At 39.9% G+C, this 22,530-nt stretch overlaps 1 protein-coding gene across 1 annotated transcript in view; it reads left to right on the top strand.

The window, feature by feature from the left end:
- CATSPERB (cation channel sperm associated auxiliary subunit beta) overlaps nt 1-22,530 on the top strand; it is a 128,664-nt gene that overhangs the window by 71,390 nt on the left and 34,744 nt on the right. Inside the window, exons 15-16 of the mRNA XM_060293494.1 lie at nt 10,028-10,182; nt 12,334-12,488. Coding sequence (XP_060149477.1) covers nt 10,028-10,182; nt 12,334-12,488 — 310 coding nt within the window. The remainder of the gene's footprint in view (nt 1-10,027; nt 10,183-12,333; nt 12,489-22,530) is intronic.

Genomic DNA, 22,530 nt, shown 5'->3' with positions numbered 1-22,530 from the left:
TACTCAGCATGTTACAAATATCATCTAATATTCACAACAACCAAGTTGAAATAGGTAATGTTAAATTACTTTTACAGTTTAAATTGATATGATTAAACTCACACAGCTTGGGCTTCCCTGGTGGTGCAGTGGTTAAGAATCTGCTTGCCAATGCAGGGGACACGGGTTCGAGCCCTGGTCCGGGAAGATCCCACATGCCACGGAGCAAGGAAGCCTGTGTACCACAACTACTGAGGCTGCGCTCTAGAGCCCACGAGCCACAACTACTGAAGCCCATGTGCCTAGAGCCCATGCTCCGCAACAGGAAACCACCGCAGTGAGAAGCCTGCGCACTGCAACGAAGAGTAGCCCCCGCTCACCGCAACTAGAGAAAGCCCATGTACAGAAATGAAGACCCAATGCAGCCATAAATAAATAAATAAATAAATTTATAAAAATAAAAAAAATAAAGTCACACAGCTTGTAAGAGGTGGAGGTGGGTAAATGATATATGGCTCTCCATTTACTTGGTTTGGTAATTTTGTCATTGATGTCAAATTTCGTCATTGATGTCATTGATCAAGCCTACATAGCTCCTCTCAGTTTGCACAGTTGAAAGGAAAAATTCATATTGATTGATCTTATTGACAGATGCCTCCCTGCTTCCAACACAGTTAAATTTTGTTAACCTGTCTTGGAGCCTAGAATGATAAAGGGACATGGCTCTCAATTTATTTCTCTATCTCTATGATCTGCCTTTTCATGTTGTCATTCAGTTATTGAGGCTTTGAGATCTTGTCTTGTTGAATCTATTAATTCATTAAAGTCTTTTGATGCAAAATACAGAGGAAATTTTACCTTATCTTGGGATATGCTTTGTCCGACTGGATTCTTTATATCTCTTATATGCTATCAGTGCCTTCCTATTCTGCCTTTTCCTCTCCCCTTCCCTCCCCTATTCTACCTTCTTCTTTACCCCTTTCCTCCCTCACATCTTCTCCTCCTTCTCTTCCTCCTCCTCCTCTTTTTCTCTGGTTCATCACTAAAGTGTACAGCACTGGTAGATCTTCAGTTTGCTCTGATGCAATGTGGGTAAATTATTCTTGAGACTGTTTGCTTCACCTCATCTAGGTAGCACTTGATTCATTCCCTCAACTCAGTAAAGGACCTTGGAAGGTGGTGAACCTGACTTCACTTAAGAGGGCTGGTTTTTCCCTTTGCTTTTCCTTTGGAAACCATCTCATCCACTGTCAACCTCTGTCTCCTTAGGAGGATATTACTGAGAGTCCTCAGGATTTTGTTGATTTACCTTCCTTCTCTCTATATTGCTTTAAAGGGTTAGACATAGAGTAGTGTGACCTGTTACATCAGAAGTTTCTCTTCCTTTCCTTAGCTCATACTTTTCTACCTTTTGGCATAATATGGTTCTTTTGTTGTTGTTGTTGATTCCTGCTGGTGGTTTTGTTTACTCCAATTTATTTATTTGTTAAAATATACACAACACAGATTTTAACATTTTAATTTCTTTTAGGGGTATGGCTCAGTAGCATTAGGTATATTCACATTGTTGTGCAACCATCATCACCATCCATCTCCCTCCAGAATGTTTCCATCTTTCTAAACTTAAACTCCATAGCCATTAAACAATAACTCTCCATTCTCTCTTCCCTCCAGCCCCAGGCAACTACTTTCTGTCTCTCTGAATCTGACCACTCTAGATACCCCATATAAGTAGAATCATACAGTATTTGTCCTTTTGTGACTGACTTATTGATTTAATATGTCTTCAAGTTTCATCCATGTTGTAGCATATATCAGTACTTCATTCCTTTTTATGGATGAATAATATTTTATTATATGGATTTGGCACATTTTGTTTATCCATTCATCAGGATATTTGGGTTGATGTACATTTGATGTTTTTTACACTGTTTTGGCTATTATGAATAATACTATTATGAACATCTGTGTACAAGTTTTGTGTAGACATATGCTCTCAGTTCTTTTGGGTATATACTTAGGATTCTCATTGCTAGGTCATATGGTAACTCTATGTTTAACGTTTTGAAGAACTGTCAAACTATGGCTGTACCATTTTACATTCCCACCAGCAATGTATGAGGATTATTTCTCTACATCCTCACCAACACTTATTATTATCTGTCTTTTTAAAATTTTAGTTACTGTAGTGGATGGGAAATTGTATCTCGTGGTTTTGATTTGCATTTCTCTAATGACTAATGATATTAAGAATCTTTCCATGTGTTTATTGGTCACTAATATATCTTCTTTGGAGAAATACTTATTCAAATCCTTTGCCAATTTAAAATTGAGTTAATTGTTTTTTTATTGGTGAGTTATAAAAGTACTTTATATATTCTGAATGTAAGTCCCTTAAGAGATATATGATTTGCATGTATTTTCTCTCATTCTATGCATTTTTTACATTCCTGATGGTGTTTTTTTGTGGCACAAACGTTTTAAATTTTAACTAAGTCCAATCTCTTTTTCCTTTTGTTGTTTGTGATTTTGCTGTCTTATCTAAGAAACCATTGCCTAATTCATGAGCATGAAGCTTTACTCTTAATGTTTTCTTCAGAGAGGTTTATATTTTTCATACATTTTAAGGTTCATTTTTTCAGGTGTTCATGAGATAATAAAACTACCAGTTGTGAAAAAAATAATGCTGAAATTCAATAACTTAATAGGCAAGGAAGATCTACCTTCACTACTAGTCTCCTACTAGCCATCCATTTTACATTTGGTAGTGTATATATGTCAATGCTATTTTCTCACTTCATCCCAGCTTCCCCTTCCCCTAATAGGAAGCTACCGCATAGCACAGGGAGATCAGCTCCATGCTTTGTGATGACCTAGAGAGGTGGGATGGGGAGGGTGGGAGGGAGGCTCACAAGGGAGGGGATATGGGGATGTTTGTATACATATAGCTGATTCACTTTGTGGTACAGCAGAAACTAACACATTGGAAAGCAATTATACTCCAATAAAGGTTTAAAAAAAAAAAAGAAATACAGTTTCCCCGAAGGTAGATCTCCCAATGTTCAAGTACACTTTTATAGATCATTGGGTAAGTTTGGAGATTGGGTAAACTTGGAGATACCTGATTAGGTATAACCAGAGTAGGAAATATACTAATTGTCTCCAAGACAAGAATGAGTCTGGGGGTTTTTGTTTGTTTCTTTGCTTTTAACATTGCCAGCATTCTTGACTGTCCAAGCTTAAAACCAGGTTCTTCTGGTCTTGTAAGTCTATGATATGATTCTAAACAACAAGCTTTCTAAAAGTTTCTGATATGACTTCATAAAGCATGGCTTCTAAGGCCTTGATCCTGTGTCCTTGATGCTCACCAGCAGGAACAGTTTTACCATCATAATATCTCCTCAATGGTCCTTCCTTATTCAAGGATAAGTAGAGAGCACAAAATTCTGATTCTAGTCCCTCAGATCTTCCCCACAATGTTTACTTATTCTCGTTTCTGTCAATAAAATTTTGTTCAATTTATGTTGGTATCAAGGTTAATCTTGTGGTTAATTTGTCTGAATCATTTGTTGAGACAGAAGGTGTGCAGTAGTAGCATTTAGAATTCTGACAATCAGGCATCCTGTGACTGTGAAATAAACAAAAATAACTATCAGTATCATTGGGAGGGGTTGGAAAGTAGAGCAAGCTATGGAACATTCCCAGTACTCTGGAAAGGTCCCACATGCCTTTTCTTATCAGTATACTTCTAAGGGTAGCCATTATCCTGACTTCTAATACCATAGATTAGTTTTGCCTGGTTGTGAACTTCATATAAATAGAATTATGTGGTATATATATATATATATATATATATATATATATGTGTATATATATATATTTTTTTTTCAGTTCACGGTCCCTCACTGTTGTGGCCTCTCCCGTTGCGGAGCACAGGCTCCGGAGGCACAGCCTCAGCGGCCATGGCTCACGGGCCCAGCCGCTCTGCGGCCTGTGGGATTTTCCCGGACCAGGGCATGAACCCGTGTCCCCTGCATCAGCAGGTGGACTCTCAACCACTGCGCCACCAGGGAAACCCCTGTGGTATATATTTAATGTCTGACTTTTTCCAGTCAATATTATGACTTTGAGATTCCTCCATATTGTTACAAGTATTAGTAATTTGCTCTTTTTCACTGCTGCGTGGTCCTCCATGGTCTGAATATACAACAATTTATTTATCCATTCCACTGCTGGTAGGTATTTGAGTTGCTTCCATTTGGAGCCTATTACAAATAAAGCAGTTATGAACATTCTTGTATAAGTCTTTTGCTAGACAGAGCTTTCATTTCTGTTGGGTATAAATGTCAGAATGGAATTACTACATCATAAAGTATATGTTTGTTTAGTTTTTGTGAGAAAAAATATTAAATGCTGCCAACATTTTTCCAATGTGATTTTATCAATTTACTGTCCCACCAGCAATATGAAGGAATTCCAGTTGTTCCCTCTTCTGGCCAACACTTAGTATTGTCTTTTAAATAGTAAGCCATTATGGTGAGTGTGTAATGGTATCTCATTGAAGATTTAGTTTCCACGAATAATAATGTTGAGCACATTTTCACATGTTCACTGGCCAATCTTTTTTTAAAAATTTTATTTATTTTTTGTCTGCGTTGGGTCTTCGTTGCTGCACACGGGCTTTCTCTAGTTGTGGCGAGCGGGGGCTACTCTTCGTTGCGGTGCGCGGGCTTCTCGTTGCGGTGGCTTCTCTTTGTTGCGGAGCATGGGCTCTAGGCGCGGGGGCTTCAGTAGTTGCAGTGCTCAGGCTCTAGGGCGTGCAGTCTTCAGTAGTTGTGGCACGTGGGCTCAGTAGTTGTGGCTTGTGGGCTCTAGAGTGCAGGCTCAGTAGTTGTGGCACACAGGCTTACTTGCTCCACAGCATGTGGGATCTTCCTGGACCAGGGATCGAACCCGTGTCCCCTGCAATGGCAGGCGGATTCTTAACCACTACGCCACCAGAGAAGTCCCTCACTGGCCAATCTTTGTATCATTTTTTGTCAATTATCTCTTCAAGTCTTTTTAATAAAATTTTATTGGATTGCCTTTTTTCTTATTGATTTGTATGAGTTTTTAATGTATTATGGATATGAGTCCTTTTTTAGAAATATAATTTGCAAACATCTTTTCCCAATTAGTGGCTTGTAATTTTTATTCTTTTCATGGTGTCTTTGGATGAACAAAATTATTAATTTTTTTTAAAATAAATTTATTTATTTATTTTTGGCTGCACTGGGTCTCCGTGGCTAAATAGGCTTTTCTCTAGTTGCATCAAGCAGGGGCTACTCTTCGTGGTGCATGGGCTTCTCATTTCGGTGGCTTCTCTTGTTGCGAAGCACGGGCTCTAGGCGTGCGGGCTTCAGTAGTTGTGTCATACGGGCTCCGTATTTGTGGCTCGCAGGCTCTAGAGCGTAGGCTCAGTAGTTGCAGCACACGGGCCAAGCTGCTCCGCAGCACGTGGAATCTTCCCGGACCAGGACTCAAACCTGCGTCCCCTGCACCAGCAGGCAGACTCCCAACCACTGCGCCATCAGGGAAGTCCAAAATTATTAATTTTTAGATGATCAATTTCTCAGCCTTTTCTTTATAGTTAGTGCTTCTTGCTTTGTATATCCTGTTTAAGGAATCTTTGTCTATCCCAAACTTATGAAGATATTCTCCTGTTTTCTTCTAGGAGATTAATTATTTTAGATTGCTTATATAGGTCTGTTTAAAATTCCTGATTTTGTGTGTGGTGAGGTAAGGTTCCCTCTTCCCCATACAGCTGTCAGGTTCTCTACACTGGCCTTGAGCTGGATATTCAAGGTCATAAGTTTGTTGTTTTGTTGTTGTTATTGTTTTTGTTAAGCTTTCTAATACACCTAATAAGTCATACTAAAAACTATGATTGTTATTGTAATCAAGCACAGCCACCCGATTTGATCACCTGAAGTCTTGCCCTCCACAGACCTACTCCATCCAATATAATTTGAGTAATTGTGTTGCCCGTGCTTGGTACGGATTGCCAGTTCACAATATCTGCCAGGCATAACAAGACATCTTTGCATTCCTTAAATGTATAAGCTACTCAGTCCCAGAATCCCATTTTGATACTGTTTCTAGGGACATGTCTGGTAAAAAAAAAAAAAAAATACTGTATCAGTAATAATCCTGGCAAGAACCTAATACCACTCAAGTGTTTCACCTGAAGAGCCTTTATAAGGGAATTATTTGCAGAATGGTGGACAGAGTTAAAGGAACCAATAATAATATTAAAATACCCAGAGACTAGCAATGGAAGAAAGCCATTACAGTCCCTTTAGTTAAAGGGGTAATGCAAATAAATAGATGACAGATAGATTGATAGATAGACAGACAGACTTCTCTTTCCTTCCCTTGTTATTATCTCCTGCTAGTGCCTTTCACTGGCCAAACCCATTCAGAATCCAGCTGGAAACAGAGTGGAAGTATTGAAATACACAGGGGTGAGCCTTTCAGTGCACCAAATAGGGAAGAGGAAGTCTGAGAATGGATCCAGGGGAATGGGCAAATAGAGAATAAACACATAATATGAAACAGAAGTCAACATAGACTAAGCAAGATTACTTTGAAAATAGTAAAAATATTTAATACCTCAGAAAACTAAACTAAATTGGCAATATAAATTATTAAAAATTATAGATATAAACTATAGAAACATGTCCACATATAGAATGAATAAATAATTAGAAAGAATCTCGGATGACAAATATAGATGCTAAAGATTGAGAAATTGCAAGTGGTAGGGATTTTCAGTGATGAACAAAGGTGGTGGCTCTGTATTTCTCTTCCTGGCACATTGTACCCCTCTGATATGAATGAATGGATGTATAAATACTGAAAATAGGAAGAATAAAGGAAACCAAAATTGATAAAACATTAATTTTTTTAACTAAAAGCAAAACCAATAATAAAAGCAAAAACACTTCTGAATTATTTGAAATAGAAAATGTAAAGCCAGGGACTCCCCTGGTGGCACAGTGGTTAAGAATCCGCCTGCCAATGCAGGGGACACAGGTTTGAGTCCTGGTCTGGGAAGATCCCACATGCCGCTGAGCAACTAACCCCGTGTGCCACAACTACTGAGCCTGTGCTCTAGAGCTTGTGCACCACAACTACTGAAGTCTGCACGTTCTAGGGCCCATGAGCCACAACTACTGAGCCCATGCTCTGCAACAAGAGAAGCCACCACAGTGAGAAGCCCGCACATCACAACGAAGAAGAGCCTACACTCGCCGCAACTAGAGAAAGCCCGTGCACAGCAATGAAGATCAAATGCAGCCAAGAAAAAAAAGAATTTTTAAAGCACAGCAAAACATCAAGGCAGCCTTGGATTTTTCTGCTACAACAATGAATATCACATATTCTTTTAAAGAACTTTCAGAGAAAAATATTACCTAAGAACCAACTCAACTAGTTGTTCATATGCAAAACCAACAGAAGAATGTTGTAAACATATTTCATCAAATGTGAGCTTCATTGAGTGTAAGATGCACTTTGTTCTATTAACACAAAGAAAGGAAAAACTCTTCCAATTAAACTTTAACACAGTGTTTTAACAGTGATCGTGGATGATGCATGGACTGTGCTGACATTTCCCCAGCGTTCTGTGTGATAAGGCAATAATTTCATGTGTATCTCCATAGTAAAACATAATGTCATTTCATCTACTTGTAGGTTTCTTTTTTCTTAGGTCTTATAAAATACCTGGTGATTGTTCTACAAGAAAATACGGCAGTGTGGTAATTCTTTAGCGACTTTTGCTTTATTGATAAATCTATGCCCTGCTTTGTTTTTCTCTCTTGCTGAACCCATAATAATTTTGTTTCAATACCAGATTATAATGTAATATTTTAAGGCATTTTAAGCAGCATTAAAGCTCAGCATGTATTATACCAGTGATTCAGTAAAGTGATGACAGTATAAAGAGCGGAGACAAAGTATAATACATACATGTGTAGCCAATTGACTATTATGGTGTGAGTGCCACCTATTGGACAATGATTATAAGACAGATCAATTATAAAATATCTCCATTTCCACGATGTGAAAATGTGAAGGAAAAAAAAGTGTATCTTATGTTTATAGATGAAATATGGCATATTGAACCTTAACAATTGTAATGGTTAATTTGATGTGTCAGCTTGACTGGGCCAAGGGGTGCCCAGATTAAATATTATTTCTGTGTGTGGCCGTGAGGGTGTATCTGGATGAGATTAACATTTGAATCCATAGACTGTCCTCCTCAGTATGGGTGGGCATCATCCAATCTCTTAAGGGCCTAAGTAGAACAAAAAGGTGGAGGCAAGAGGAATTCACCCCTTTTGCTTCTTGCCCGCCAGCTTGAGCTTGGACATCATCAGTTTTCCCCTGCCCTCCCACCCCACAAACCCAGTTCTCAGGCCTTTGGGCTTCAACTGGGAGTTACACTCAGCTCCCCTGGTGCTTGGGCCTTTGGTTCTCTACCTTACAGACAGCAGATCATAGAACTTCTCAGCCTCCATAATTGCATGAGCTCATTCCTCATTCTAAATTTCACAATAAATAAATATATATATTGGCTTGTCCAGGGTGATTGTGGTGAGAAGTGGCTGCGTTCTATATATATATTTTTTGAGGCTGACGTCAGTAGGATTTGCTGATGGATTAGACACAGGGTGTGAGAGGAAGAGAGGAATTAAGAATGGCTGTATGGTTTTTGGACTGAGCAGCAGGAATAACACAGTTGCCCTTACTGGAAATGAGGAAGGCTGAGGATGGAGGGGGTTTAATGTGAGGATTGGGAGTTCCGTTTGGGATGAGTTCCATGTGAGATGCTTGGCTGACATGCATATGGAGATGTCATTAGGCAGTTAGATAAGTCTGGAGTTCAGGGAAGAGAATGAGATGGGAGGTTTAAATTTGGGAATCATCCACATAAAAATGGATTTAAAATCCTGAAAGCAGAAATAGAGACACAGACATAGAGAACAAATTTATGGATATCAAGGGGGGAAGGGGAGGTGGGATGAATTGGGAAATTGGGATTGACATATATATACTACTACATATAAAATAGATAACTAATGAGAACCTCCTGTATAGCACAGGGAACTCTACTCAGTGCTCTGTGGCGACCTAAATGGGAAGGAAATGCAGAAAAGAGGGGATATATGTATACGTATTGCTGATTCACTTTGCTGTACAGCAGAAACTAACACAACGTTGTAAAGCAACTATACTCCAATAAAAATTAATTTAAAAAAATAAAGTAAAATCCTGGAACTGGATGAGATCTCCAGAAATAATGGTAGAAGATATCTAAGAACTGAGTCCTGGGGCACTCCAGTGTTTAGGGGTCAGGACAGGAGAAACTAGGGAGGATTAGGGAGCTTGGTGGGGGGAGGGGTTGGAAATCAACCTTTCTCATCCTGAAACCTCAGCATTCACTCTGTCTCCATCCTCCATCCAGGAGAGGGGACACTTTCTTTGTCTGGATCAGTGTTTGGTTCAGTGAATGTTGCTGCATCACCAGATGACTGCCAGTTCCTCTCAACACGTTGCCCTAAGACACAAGAGAAACGCAAAACACCAAGTTTGGTTCAACATATTAATCCTAGTATACCTAATGACCCAGTGGTCTCTACTGATAATTCCCCCTTGCCTCCCCAAGGGTTATTTTCTCACTGCCTTCTACCTACTCAGGAGTCTGATTTCAGTGTTAGGAAGAGAACCCACTGCCGGAGGAGCTAACCTCTTTTCCTCTATACTTCTAGACACCCCCTCACTCTGTCCTTCACCTACTTCAGCGAACAGGTTCTGTAATGAAATGGAGCTTGAAAAAGACTTTCCAAGGACTTAACCAAAGACTATCATGAATTTTGCTAATTCTGGAGTCTCAGAGCCCTTCTCCCACCTCTTAGTTTAAATAGAGTTTTTATAAGGTATAGCTTTTAAAGTTCTCTAGTTGTATCGTATCAATATCAAGAGATGTCTGTTCCTTTCCTAACAGGGTTAGGAAGATATAGTAAAATTGGATCTATTTCTGATAAAATTTTCACATTATACTATGACCACATGGGATTCATACATAAACTGACTCCGGATCATTTTGAAGCTGGTGGGTCACTTGCTGCCTTTGGAAATTCTAAAGGTATTTTTGGACAGGTCAGTGATATAATGCATTGAAACAGTTTGTCTTGTTTTAAGTGGAAATGGGAAAGTGTTTTCCTTACAAACTCTTATTAATGCTCTTTGCTCTATTTAACTAAAGGAAAAACCTCCATATATCAGGGAACATCTCCAAAATCTTTCAAGTCACATACAGAGCTATATAGATTTATATCCACCCAGAATATCTTCATATAAATGTCTTCACAGCAAACCACCAGATATTCTAAGCTAGATCCAACCCAGATCCATGGTGGGTTTGACTCTCTGCCTCTCAAGGTTGACCTTGAAGAAACATGAGTTCTGTTTTTTCCCAATATTTGACCTTTCTTCTTTCATATTAACCCTGCCCCCTTGTTTCTTCCTTTTCTAATGCTAACAGAGAAAGGTGTTATGTGTGTCACAGAAGATACTTCATGCAGATTTTTCTAATAATTTTAATGTATAATGTGCCACTTATGAAGGTATATATGCCTAAGAACTCATCACGGGGCACATAATCATGAATTAATAATAATTAATAATGAATTTTCATCAATGTATCAGCAAAGAATCAAACCTATTTTTTGACTGGGACTTAATAAAACCTGCCCTTTGGCTTAAAGGAAACAGAATAAAGGAGGACTCAAGGATGACTCTGTTTTAACTGCGGTTCAGAACATGGTGTTTTAACTTCCCTGTCTGTCCGAGATATTTGTAGAGAGTAAAGTGGAACTTTCTAGTGACAGTAAGATGCCATCACGCGACTCCTTGTGTATTTATTTGCCCATCTGTTGTGTGGCTCTGCATAGAAATAAATCAAATCACGTGAGCGGGAGGGTAGCACTAACCACAAAAGCAGTTACCTCAATTTTCACTAACTTCACAATTTGTAGGAAATGTTTTAGTTCTCTTATGTGAAAGTTTAAATTATTAAATCAAAAGCCAGTGGGGGTTTTTATACTCAGGGCGAGTGAGTTCAAGGAACTTACTCTCAATATTACGACCTCCCTCTCCCTAAACACACTATACATATATTGTCTCTGGATACAAACGATCCCTAGACCTTATTTGGCTCCGACTAGGTGCCAGGCACTGTCATGAACACTTAATCTTTATAACAATTATTTACCCTCATTTTACCCATAAGGAAAGTGAAGTGCAGGGAGGCTAAATAATTCACCCCAAATTACACACATCACGGGTTAGTCACTGGAATCAGACATCGAATCAGGCAGCAAGCTTTCAGTCATTCTGCGGCCTTTCCCTGGACTTGCACATTCTTTCCATGGGATGTTCTTGGCACTCCCAGTCTAGAGTGTCATGCAGAACCCTTAAAGCATTGTCAGTAATTTTCAAGACTCCTTAAGCCATCTGTTCAGTCCCACATGTATTCTCCTGGCATCTGTTTCCCACTCTCTCTTCTCCGTGGGTTCCCAACTTTTAGAGGCCAGAGGAAAAGGCATGACAGAAAATGGGTCTGGAAGGCACTACTTGATGGTGGCGTCCCAACCAGCCTGTACCATCTACCACCCCTCCTCCTGTCATAGCAACAAGGGTGACTCCAGCATCCCCCTGGGGGCTGGTCCCTACCTGTCTTCTCACCCCTGCAAGTTCCCAAATCTGGACAAGATCAGGATCAGAGAAGGGTGTGTTGGAAAGAAGACCTGTGGGTCAGAAATCTGGTCCAAAGGTGCCCGTGTTGACAGTGAGGGAAAGCCTTGTGAACCACCAGTGTTGGGGACTCAGCGGCAGCTGTGCAGAGTCACCAGCGTGAGATTGTGGGGGGTGGGGGGCAGCTCTCAAGTGACGAGAGGTTCTTCCCTGCCCCTCGCTTACAGAAAACTCCAAATAGGAACTGAATTCTAGAATCTGCGCCTCCAGACTCCTCCCACACACACAAGACAAGACATTCACATCTCCCACTGCAGCCTTCTACGTGGGAATCTTAAACTGAACTTCTCAGAATTTCTTTTCCTCCTCAACAGAAAAGTGAGTTTTCCCTTGCACATGCGTGGACATTCAGACAGAATGTGTTGAACTAGTCCTCCTATTTATAAGCAAAGCAGTATTGTTTTGATGTGAACTGGAAGCAAATCTTATTTTCATTTTGCCATAATGGAAATTTAAACTCGTTTAAATTCAGTACTTTCTTTTTTCATGTTCCAGGCTCCTGACATGGGCTTTGAGACTGTCCTTGCTCCACAGTATATCACCTTAAATGAAATGATCTTTTATGCATATGTGCCCGAGAATGAACCGAAGGAAAGTATATACACCAAGAAATTCAATGACATTCACCTTGGAAAATTGATACACTCCAGGTAGGTACTGATTATCTTCACATTTTACTTAGATTGCACACCAGTATTGATATTCTAAATTTTGAGCCTATCTTTTGGAGTAATTTTCCTAGTCAAGGAGACTAAGTCTTTTTTGGAGACCTCACAAGGCCAAATACATTTACTTATAGACTCTAAGGTGCCTTGCACAATGCCCCAGTTTGAGAAACATGGGGCCAGTTATGTCAGCAACATCCGGCCAAGCTAAAGAAATGTGTGTTTGTCGTCCTGAGTATCAAAAATGTCTGGGCTACACTGGATACTGCTTATCCTCTGAGTTCACTCCCATGGCAGTTGTCATATGTCCTAAAGACAAGCACATCTAACGTAGAGGAGGCCATTCTGCAAGAAATACTGCATGGCAAGATATGCAGAGTTCTGAGGAACGCTTACTTCAAAGATGTTGGCAAGAGCCAGGGACCCTGAAAGCTTCCTTCAAGGCCTGAAATCTTTCTTTGGAAAACAATATAAATTCTATAACCCCTCACCCCCACATCTAACAACCAGAAAAGAAACAGTTTCAGATTACCAGAAACTCACCTATCTCCAAAGTGGTTAGCCCTGTTCCACCAGGTTGAAATCTATTATACATGCTTTGGGCTGTCAACTAGGATCTTGTCCCATAGCCAACAACTCCAGCTCTACGGGACAGCTCACTCAGAGGTAGAGATGGGGAAAAGAATCAAACATAATATAGCAAATGCTGGCATTAGGGTTTTCTTCCACAAAGACTGTAGAACCTTCAGCCTCTGAGAAAAGTATCTGTGATCACCTAGAACTATTTGTTTTTGATGGCTTTTGGATGTGTGATATTCCAGATCAATTAGTGCATGTTTACATAGGTAGGTCCTTGTAGAAAACATAGAGAATCACTCTTTAAAATTAACATATGATTAACATCATCTCAACATTAATATCAATTTCTTATATCCTAATTATTTTTAAAAGCATATGATAATTCTCTAAAGAATCAGAATATTTGAAAACCAGCACAGCACGTTCTGTGATCAAATTCAATAACTGTGCTCCACTTGCACAGAAACTAGAGAATGAGCATCTCCGAGGAAGGAAATGGGAGCAAAGAGCCAGGATCAGGGAACTGGAAGCAAGTGGGACTTCAAGCAGGAAGGTCAAGGTTGTGGGAGCCGGAAGTTATGAGGTCAGCTGTGGGCCAAAGGCAGATATCTAGATAGTCAGAAGGAGAAGCAGGGTGAACCCTTCATTCTTCTCTTCCACAAATAGTTATTTAACAAGGCACTCTGGAAGGTGCTATGATGGAGAGTGAGGAAGACGTTCGAACCCAGGTACTCCTGGAACTTGTATTCTAGCACAGGACAGAGACAGTTGTGTAATTACTGTTGATGTAAGTCTGCAACAGAGGAGCATGGAGCATTGAGAGAGTGAGTTCCGGGGGGTTGAGCCCTTATTTGGAGGATCTTGGAAGGTTTCCCAGAGGCAGTGGTGCTTATGATGAGATCAGGAAAATGAGGATGAAGGAAGGGGATCGGGTGGGGGGAAGGTTCCAGCCTGAGAGCACAGAGTGGAAAAGGCCCCCAGGCCAAAAGAAGCATGACGTGTGCTTGAGAAGCCCAAGAAAAACCAGAGTGACTTCAGTGTTGTGAGCCAAGGAGAAAAGTCATTTGAGACCAGGTCAGGTGGGGCCTTCTGAGTCCCAGTAGGGAATGTGGATGTTATTCTAAGGGAGGGGGAAGCATTGAAGGCTTCAAATTAGGTGAATAACCAGATCAATTATGTGTAACTTGTTTACTGAATCAGCTGGATGTCAACTTTTTTTTCCTCCTGTCTCTTCAGACCACCTCTGTGGACCTATTTCCTTTCTGCCTCTAGATGAAGTATCAGCAAGTCCCATAGCTTTTCCCTTAGAGAGTAAATAAATATTTCCTTAGCTTAAAAAAGTCTAAGTCAATCAATTACCACATGACTCCGTTCCTGCCCAGTGTTTTAAGAAACTTCAAATCCTTATCCAATTTAAGTTTGTTTTACGGCCCCTGTTTTAGCCGGACCCAGCCTGGGGAGTCTGGAATGTGGGGAGGTGGAGAATTTCCTCATTCTTATTATTTTTAGATTCATATCCCCCCTCCCTCATAGCTGATGGTTTCCAGCCCCTTCTGGAGTTTGGGTGAGAAAATGGAGGTGAGATAAAGGGACAAGAGGTCTGCTGATGGGGGTGACACTTCTACCTGGAGACAACTGCCCCTGTCACCTCTGGGCCTCGGGAAGTCTTCCACTTTTTTGGGGCCCCTGCACCCTTCCAGCTGTGCTTCTGTGTAGTTTTCCTTTGCTTTGCTGCCTCTTCCCCACCCCAACACTCTGCCTCCTCAGAAATAAGCATTACCTTGAATTTTGTGTAAACATTTTAAGAAATGTTTCTCTATAGCTTTAACATATATGTGTATCAAAATATATTGTTTAGGGCTTCCCTGGTGGCGCAGTGGTTGAGAGTCCGCCTGTTGATGCAGGGGACACGGGTTCGTGCCCCGGTCTGGGAAGATCCCACATGCCACGGAGCGGCTGGGCCCATGAGCCATGGCCGCTGAGCCTGCGTGTCCGGAGCCTGTGCTCACAACGGGAGAGGCCACAACAGTGAGAGGCCCTCATACCGTAAAAAAAAAAAAAAAATATATATATATATATATATAGTTTAGTTTTGCCAGATGTGTTACTTAGCAATGTATACCTTTTCCTGTGACTTGCCTTTTTCATACAACCTTATGCTTTTTAAATTACCCCATATGCTTTAAAAATGATTTGGTATGGATGTATGTGTCTGTATTCACTCATGAATATACCACAATCTATTTAGCTATTCTCCTATTTTGTCTTGTAGTTTTTAACTTTTGCTTTGTATTTTTAAGTTTTTAATCTGTGTAGAATTGATGTTGAGTGTAGTATGAAGTGGGAATCTGATTTCTTTCTTTTTTTATATATATAGATAACCAATTGTGCAAACAAGACCCATCTTTCCCCCTGATCTGCAATGTCACCCCTGTGATATATCCTAGTTCCACATGTACATCAATCTGTCTCTGTCTCTCTTCTCCTTCATTGCTGTATTTGCCCTTCCCTAGATCACAATGACAAAATTTCTCTAACCAGGTAACTCCTATGAATAGCACCCCCTCTTGGATTTTCTTGGCCTTTGTTCTTGCATTTAAATGTTAGATTCAGCTTGTCAAGTTCCATTAAGAAAAAAAAGCACAACAACCTGTTAATAAAAATTACCTCTTGCAGCCAAATTCTGCCTTGTACCTGCAGTTAGATCTTAGGTGGAGATTTCTGATTCTTCCTGCAGCAGGATAACTCTATTTGTTCTCCTAGAATTTTAGGCCCAAGACAGCTCCCTGACTCTCCATAAGGATAGAGAGTTATCGTTTTAGCTTCCCTTATCCATAATGTGTCTTTGCCTGTGCCCCAGTGATGGGTGGCTTTGCTTCCTCTCTCTCAGTAGCTTCAAGCTTCTGCTGTGTAGGGGATAAGAGGGAGGGAGGGAGCCAGGGCTTCAGTGCCAGCACCCCCCAAGCACTTCCCCCCAGCATGGATCACCTCTTTTGAGACCTGTGTGCAACTGTTGAATGCCCAACCTCCTGTAGCTTAAGGCTTTCGCTTCTTATGAAAGAAAGTTCAGGGAAGCGAGTGATGCTTGCTCCCATCCTCTCCACCCACTCCCCACAGTGACCCCTTCCATACTCCCTTGATGCCTGCACCACCAGCAGGGACTGTCTGGTCTATTCCCTGCCCCATCTTTCTCCTGAGCGTCCAGGGAAACCCATGGGAAGGAGCTTGCAAGTGAGTACAGGCTCCGTTTTGAAAGATGCCCCAGCGTTTCCAGACTCACATACCAGCCCATACTTGGCCTTTGACAGTTTTTTACAATTTTAGCTATTTCTTACTTGCTTCTTTTGTGGCCAGCACTGTTTCTGCCTCTCATGCTCTTCCATAAGTGAGACTGTTCCTGTGTTCAGATTCTCCTCAGAATGGCTTATTCCCTTGGATTTCAGGTTAGTTGGTTATCTTGTGACTTTAGTTATCTGATGGCTTAAGGAAAATGATGACTTAGTGATTTATCTGTTTTGTTTCTTGTTGGGTTGCTTCTTTCTGCGTTGAAAGCAAAAGCAAATGTCTTGTAATTGACTTTTGTGTAACAATCTTTTTTTTTTAAATTATTTTGTTCATTTATTTTTGGCTGCATTGGGTCTTCGTTGCTGCGCACGGGCTTTCTCTGATTGCGGTGAGCGGGGGTACTCTTCACTGTGGTGTGCAGGCTTCTCATTGTGGTGGCTTCTCTTGTTGCAGAGCACGGGCTTTAGGCATGCGGCCTTCAGTAGTTGCAGCACGCGGGCTCAGTAGGTGTGGCTCACGGGCTCTAGAGCACAGGCTCAGTAGGTGTGGCGCATGGGCTTAGTTGATCCGCGGCATGTGGTATCTTCCCGGACCAGGGCTCAAACCCATTTCCCCTGCATTGGCAGGTGGATTCTCAACCACTGTGTCTCCAGGGAAGCCCTTGTGCAGCAATCTTAAATGTTTCAAATTTGCTACATTCTTTTGATGATTCCAGTACTTTTTCTATATATTCTTTTGGATTTTCTGAGTAGAGGTAAATATTTTTCTAAGCAGATAATCACATCACCTGCAAATAATTTGTTTCTTTAACATTTCTTAGCATATTATACATTTTTTTTCTGTCACAGTATCTAGGAGCTCATTAAATAGAAATGAAGATAGTGGGTGTCAGTCCGTTCAGGCTGCTGTAATCAAATATCAAAGACTGGGTGGCTTATAAACAACAGAAATGTATTTCTCATAGTTCTGAAGACTGGAAGTCTAAGATTAGGTGCCAGCATGGTTGGGTTCTGTGCAAGCTCTCTTCTGGTTGTAGACTGCCAACTTCTTGCCCTGTCCTCGCATAGTTGAAGGGGGCAGGGGATTGCGCTGGAGCCCCTTTTATAAGGGTAGTAAACTGATTCACAAAGCCTTCACCTTCATGACCTAAATCACCTCCCAAAAGCCTCACCTCTGAATACCATCACTTTGGGCTTTAGGTTTTCAACATAGGAATTTTAGAGGGATACAGACATTCAGACCATAACAGTGGGCTTCCTTGTTCCTGACTTTTAAAAGGATGTTTTAAACATTTCACCATCACAGATTATCCTTTCCATAAATTTTTAAAACTCTTTTTCATTTATAGACAGTTATCTTTTTTTTCAGTTTAACAGGTGTTTTATTTTTGTTTTTAAATGTTTCTTCTGTATCTATTGAGCTTATCTATAGATTTTTTTCCTTTAACTTTTTACTTAATGTTGTAAATTATATTATGGATTTATTGCTGAACCAGACTTGAAGTCATGGAATAAACCTATCTTGGTCATTGTGTATTATCTATGTTTATACATTTCATACATTGTTGAGTGCAATGTTAGTATTTATTTGTTAGATTAATCTTGTTAATTGTGATTTTTCAATCTTCTGTATCCTTACTGATTTGTTTTCTGTGTGACCTATCAATTATTGAGTTATGTTAAAATTTTCTGATGTGATATTGAATTTGTCAGTTTCTTTTGTAGTTCTGTCAATTTTGCCTTATATATTTTGAGGCTGTTATTAGATACATATAAGTTTAGAATTGTTACATCTTCTTGATGAGTTGAACATTTTATTGGTATTTAATTATTATTTTTATATTTATAATGCTTTTTTGCATTATAGTACTTTGGTTGTAGTAAAATATGCATCACATAAAATTTACCATTTTAACCGTTTTTAAGAGTGCAGTTCTGTGACATTAAGTATATTCACATGGTTGTGCAACCATTGCCACTATCCATCTCCAGAACTATCTCATCTTCCCCAACTGAAACTCTGTGCCCACTAAACAGTTCATTCCCCACTCCCCTCTCCCCACAGCCTCTGGCAACCTCTGTTCTACTTTCTGTCTCTGTGAATTTGACTATGAACAATTGTGGATACACCTAGATCAGTTACATAGGTGGAATCATACAGTACATATCTTTTGAGACTGGCTTATTTTAATTAGCATACTGTCCTTAAAGTTCATCCATGTGATAGCATGTGACAGAATTTCCTTCATTTTTAAGACAATAATATTCTGTTGTATGCATATGCCACATTTTGCTTATCCATTCCTCTATTGATGGGCATGGGTTGCTTCCACTTTTTGGCTATTCTGAATAATGTCACTACGAACATGGGTGTACAGCTATCTCTCTGAGACCATACTTTCAGTTATTTTGGGTATACCAAGAAGTGGAATTGCTATATCATATGGTAATTCTATGTTTAATATTTTGAGGAAACTCCATACCATTTTCCACAGCAGCTGCACCATTTTGTATTCCCACCAACAATGTACAAGGGTTCTAATTTCTCCACATCTTTGCCAACATTTTTTATTCTCTATTTTTTTATTTTATAATAGCCATTCTAATGATATCTTGTGGTTTTGATTTCCATTTCTCTAATTATTAGTAATGTTGAGCATCTTTTAATGTGCTTATTGGCCATCTGTATATCTTCTTTGTAGAAATGTCTAATTAAGTCCTTTGCTCACTTTTCAATCAGATTATCTTTTTGTTGTTACCATGGTTTTTGTTTTATTTTTGTTGTTTTTAATCTGTTATTCATGTAGTTGCACTAGCCTTCTTTGGGTAATATTTGTCTAGTATATGATTTTGATTCTTTTACTGCCACCTTCCTTATGTATCTCTCATAAAAAACATATATAGGCTTTGTGGGCTATTTTTTAGCCAATCTCTGTCTTTTAATTGGAGAGTTATGGAAAAACCCGAATGAACTTTTTGGCCAACCCAATGTATTTGAATTTATTTGTACCATCTTCTTTTTAAACTCACAAACTCCCATTTATCTCAAATGGCCTAGCTTTTGTTTAGAATACCACTCTGCTGAGATGGGGAAAAGGAAGTAGAGGGTAACAACTGTGGATGCACTGAGAGCAGTTAGAAGGATTTTGCAATAGTATAGGCTAAAATTTTTCGTGTTTCAGTCTAAGATGTTGATAGTAGAAATGGAGAGGAATGGATTGATTTGAGAGATATTTGGGAGGTAGACTCAACAGGGCAATGGATCCAGAGTAATTTCCATTCCTTTACTGTATTGCCTGGCTCTTTGCTTTATAAAACACATCTATGCTTGTCTTCTGTGTGCCACATCCAGCCACATCTTGTGTTATTATTGTGAGGGAATCTGAGGTTCTCATATTGTGCTTAAGAAGACAGGTACTTGTGGTAGACAGACTGTTGGGTGAGGAATCATGCAGTGTGGAAATGACAGTCTCTTGGAATTCAAAAGAGAATTTGAGGAATAAGAGGAACTAAGGTTAGATGATGGAAACAGACAAACAACAAGAACCTACTGTATAGCACAGGAAACTATATTCAATATCTTGTAATAACCTATGATGGAAAATAATCTGAAAAAAAACATATATATATATATATATATAACTGAATTACTTTGCTGTACCCCTGAAATTAACACAACATTGTAAATTAACTATACTTCAATTTCTAAAAATGGTTTAAAGAAAGATTCAATGGTGGAACACAAGGAATTCAGAACATTAGCAAAGATTTTGGATTTTGGGGGCACTACCTACGAGATGTTGGATACTGAATCAAAATCCTTTCCACAGTGGGAGTTGATTATATACTCACAGATAAAAAATCTATATCTGCTTGATAATGGGAAGTATAGTCGTTCCACAAATGGTGAAGTATTGAGAAGGAACTTCTCTCATTTCATAACAAGGTCAGTTGTTTTTAAGAATCTCCACAAAATCCTAAAAGTGATAACTTAATGTCAATAATTCTACTAAACTGCTCAGAAAGAAAACAGCATCAACATTTACACAAAGTTTTGGTAAAGCTATTTGTTAATTCCATGAATATTATTGAGTGACTATTTCACATCAAGTCTTATGCTAAGCCCGGGAATATAGTGGTGAATAAGATAGACAAGGTCCTTGCCCGCATGGAGGTGACATTCTAATGAAGAGAGACAGATGATAAACAGGTAAGCAAAAAAGAAAATAGTTTTAGATCTAATACATGCTATGAAGAAAGTAAACACGGTGACAGAGGGAGTGAGAAGGATAAGCAAACAGCTGAGAACAAAGAACGAAGAGCTTTCCAGGCAAAAGAAATTGCAAGTGTAAATGCAGTCAGGCAAGAAAATACGTGGGTGTATTTAATAAACAGGAAGGAGGCTGGTGTGGATGGTGCAGAGTAAGATGGTGTGGTGGAAGGTGAGCGAGGGGGTAGGTAAGTGCCAGACCATATAAGGCATCGTGGGCTGCATGAGGAGTTTACGTGTTATTCTTGGTGCCAGGGGAAGCCATTGGAGAGTTTTACATAGGAGAGTGAAATTATTTTTATTTTCGAAAAGATCACTCTGCTGTGAAAAGTATAGGACAGAATGAGAAGTCAAAGTTTCCAGGCCCCTTGGAAAGCTATTGAGGTAATACAGGTGAGAAATGAAGGCAGTTGAAGCAGGTGCACTTGAGAAAAGACAGGATTTGATGACAGATTGCCTGGTGTGGGTATTAGCAAGAGAGCAATCAAGAACTGTTTAGGTTTTTGGTTTGCAGCTAGGTAGATCATGCTGTCATTTTATGAGACGAGGAATGCAGAGTTACTCAGGGTGAGTGAGAGTTCCATATTAGAAATATTAATTTTGAAATGCCTGTTAGGTACCCAAGTGAAGATGTGAAGTTGGCAGTTGCATGGATGTACTAATGCATAGCACACAGGGTCAGAGCAGGAGCTCTTCATCTGACAGTTGTTCCTGTATAAATGGATGTCTGTAGGGAAGAAAAGGCCTTGGGCACTCCAGGAAGAGAGATTAGGCAGAAGAGGAGGCCCCAGCCAAGAAAACCAGGACGGAGCAGCCAGTGAGATAGGAGAAAAACCAGGGAAATGTGGGCTCCTATAAGCCAAGGGAGGTGGGTGTTTTGGAAAGTATGGAGTGGACCACTGTGACCCATGCGGCTGAGAGACTGAGTAAAATAAGAACAAAGAAGTGAAGTGACCTTTGGATGTGGCAACATTCCAGGCTGTAGTAACCTTGATTAAAGCAGCTTCATTGGCATGGGGTGAGGGCAGTGGGCTGGGGAAACAGCATGGGTACTGGAATGGGAGCTTAGCATTACAGGCAGTTAAGTTTGATGGTGATTGTCTTTTTGCAGTGTTTTCCCCCGTCAACAGATATTCCTCTCCACCTCAGGAACTCCCTGACTCCTAATTTTAAGCCCATCCTTCATTGCCCAAACCCCATTCCCTCCTTTAAAAGCTGACTTCTTACCTCTCCTGGAAGACTGGAGCTTGATTACCCCCAAAAGCCATCCTAGACACTTGAGTACAAGAGGCTCATTTAACTCGCCAGTGGTGGGAGAAGTGGGAAGACAGGTTCAGTAATAGCCTGGCTATTGGTAAATGACTTCAGATACAAAGAGGTTAATTTTTTTAAATTACGGTAATAAAGTTTACTTTTTAAGAGAAGTTTTAGGATCACAGCAAAACTGATCAGAAAGTAGAGTTCCCATATACCCCCTCTCCACACATACCTCCCTCACCATTGATGTCCTACACCATAGTGTAGGACACTATACTATAATATAATGTAGGTACATTTGTTACAGTCCATGAACCTGTACTGACACATCATCAGTCACCTGAAGCCCATAGTTTACATTAGGGTTCACTCTTGGTGTTGCACATTCTATGGCTTTTGACAATTATGTAATGACACGTATCCACCTTATACTATTAATATCATACGGAATACTTTCACTGCCCTAAAAGTCCTCTCTGCTCTGCCTCTTCATCCATCCATCCCCACTAACCCCTGACATCTATACTGTCTCCATAGTTTAGCCTTTTTCAGAATGTCATACAGTTGGAATCACACAGTGTGTAGCTTTTCAGATGAGCTTCTTTCACTTAGTAATATGCATTTCAGCTTCCTTCAT

This window comes from Globicephala melas, chromosome 2 (genome assembly GCF_963455315.2).
Source record: "Globicephala melas chromosome 2, mGloMel1.2, whole genome shotgun sequence".
Classification (NCBI taxonomy): Eukaryota; Metazoa; Chordata; class Mammalia; order Artiodactyla; family Delphinidae; genus Globicephala; species Globicephala melas.
This window is presented reverse-complemented; position numbering and strand designations above follow the sequence as displayed.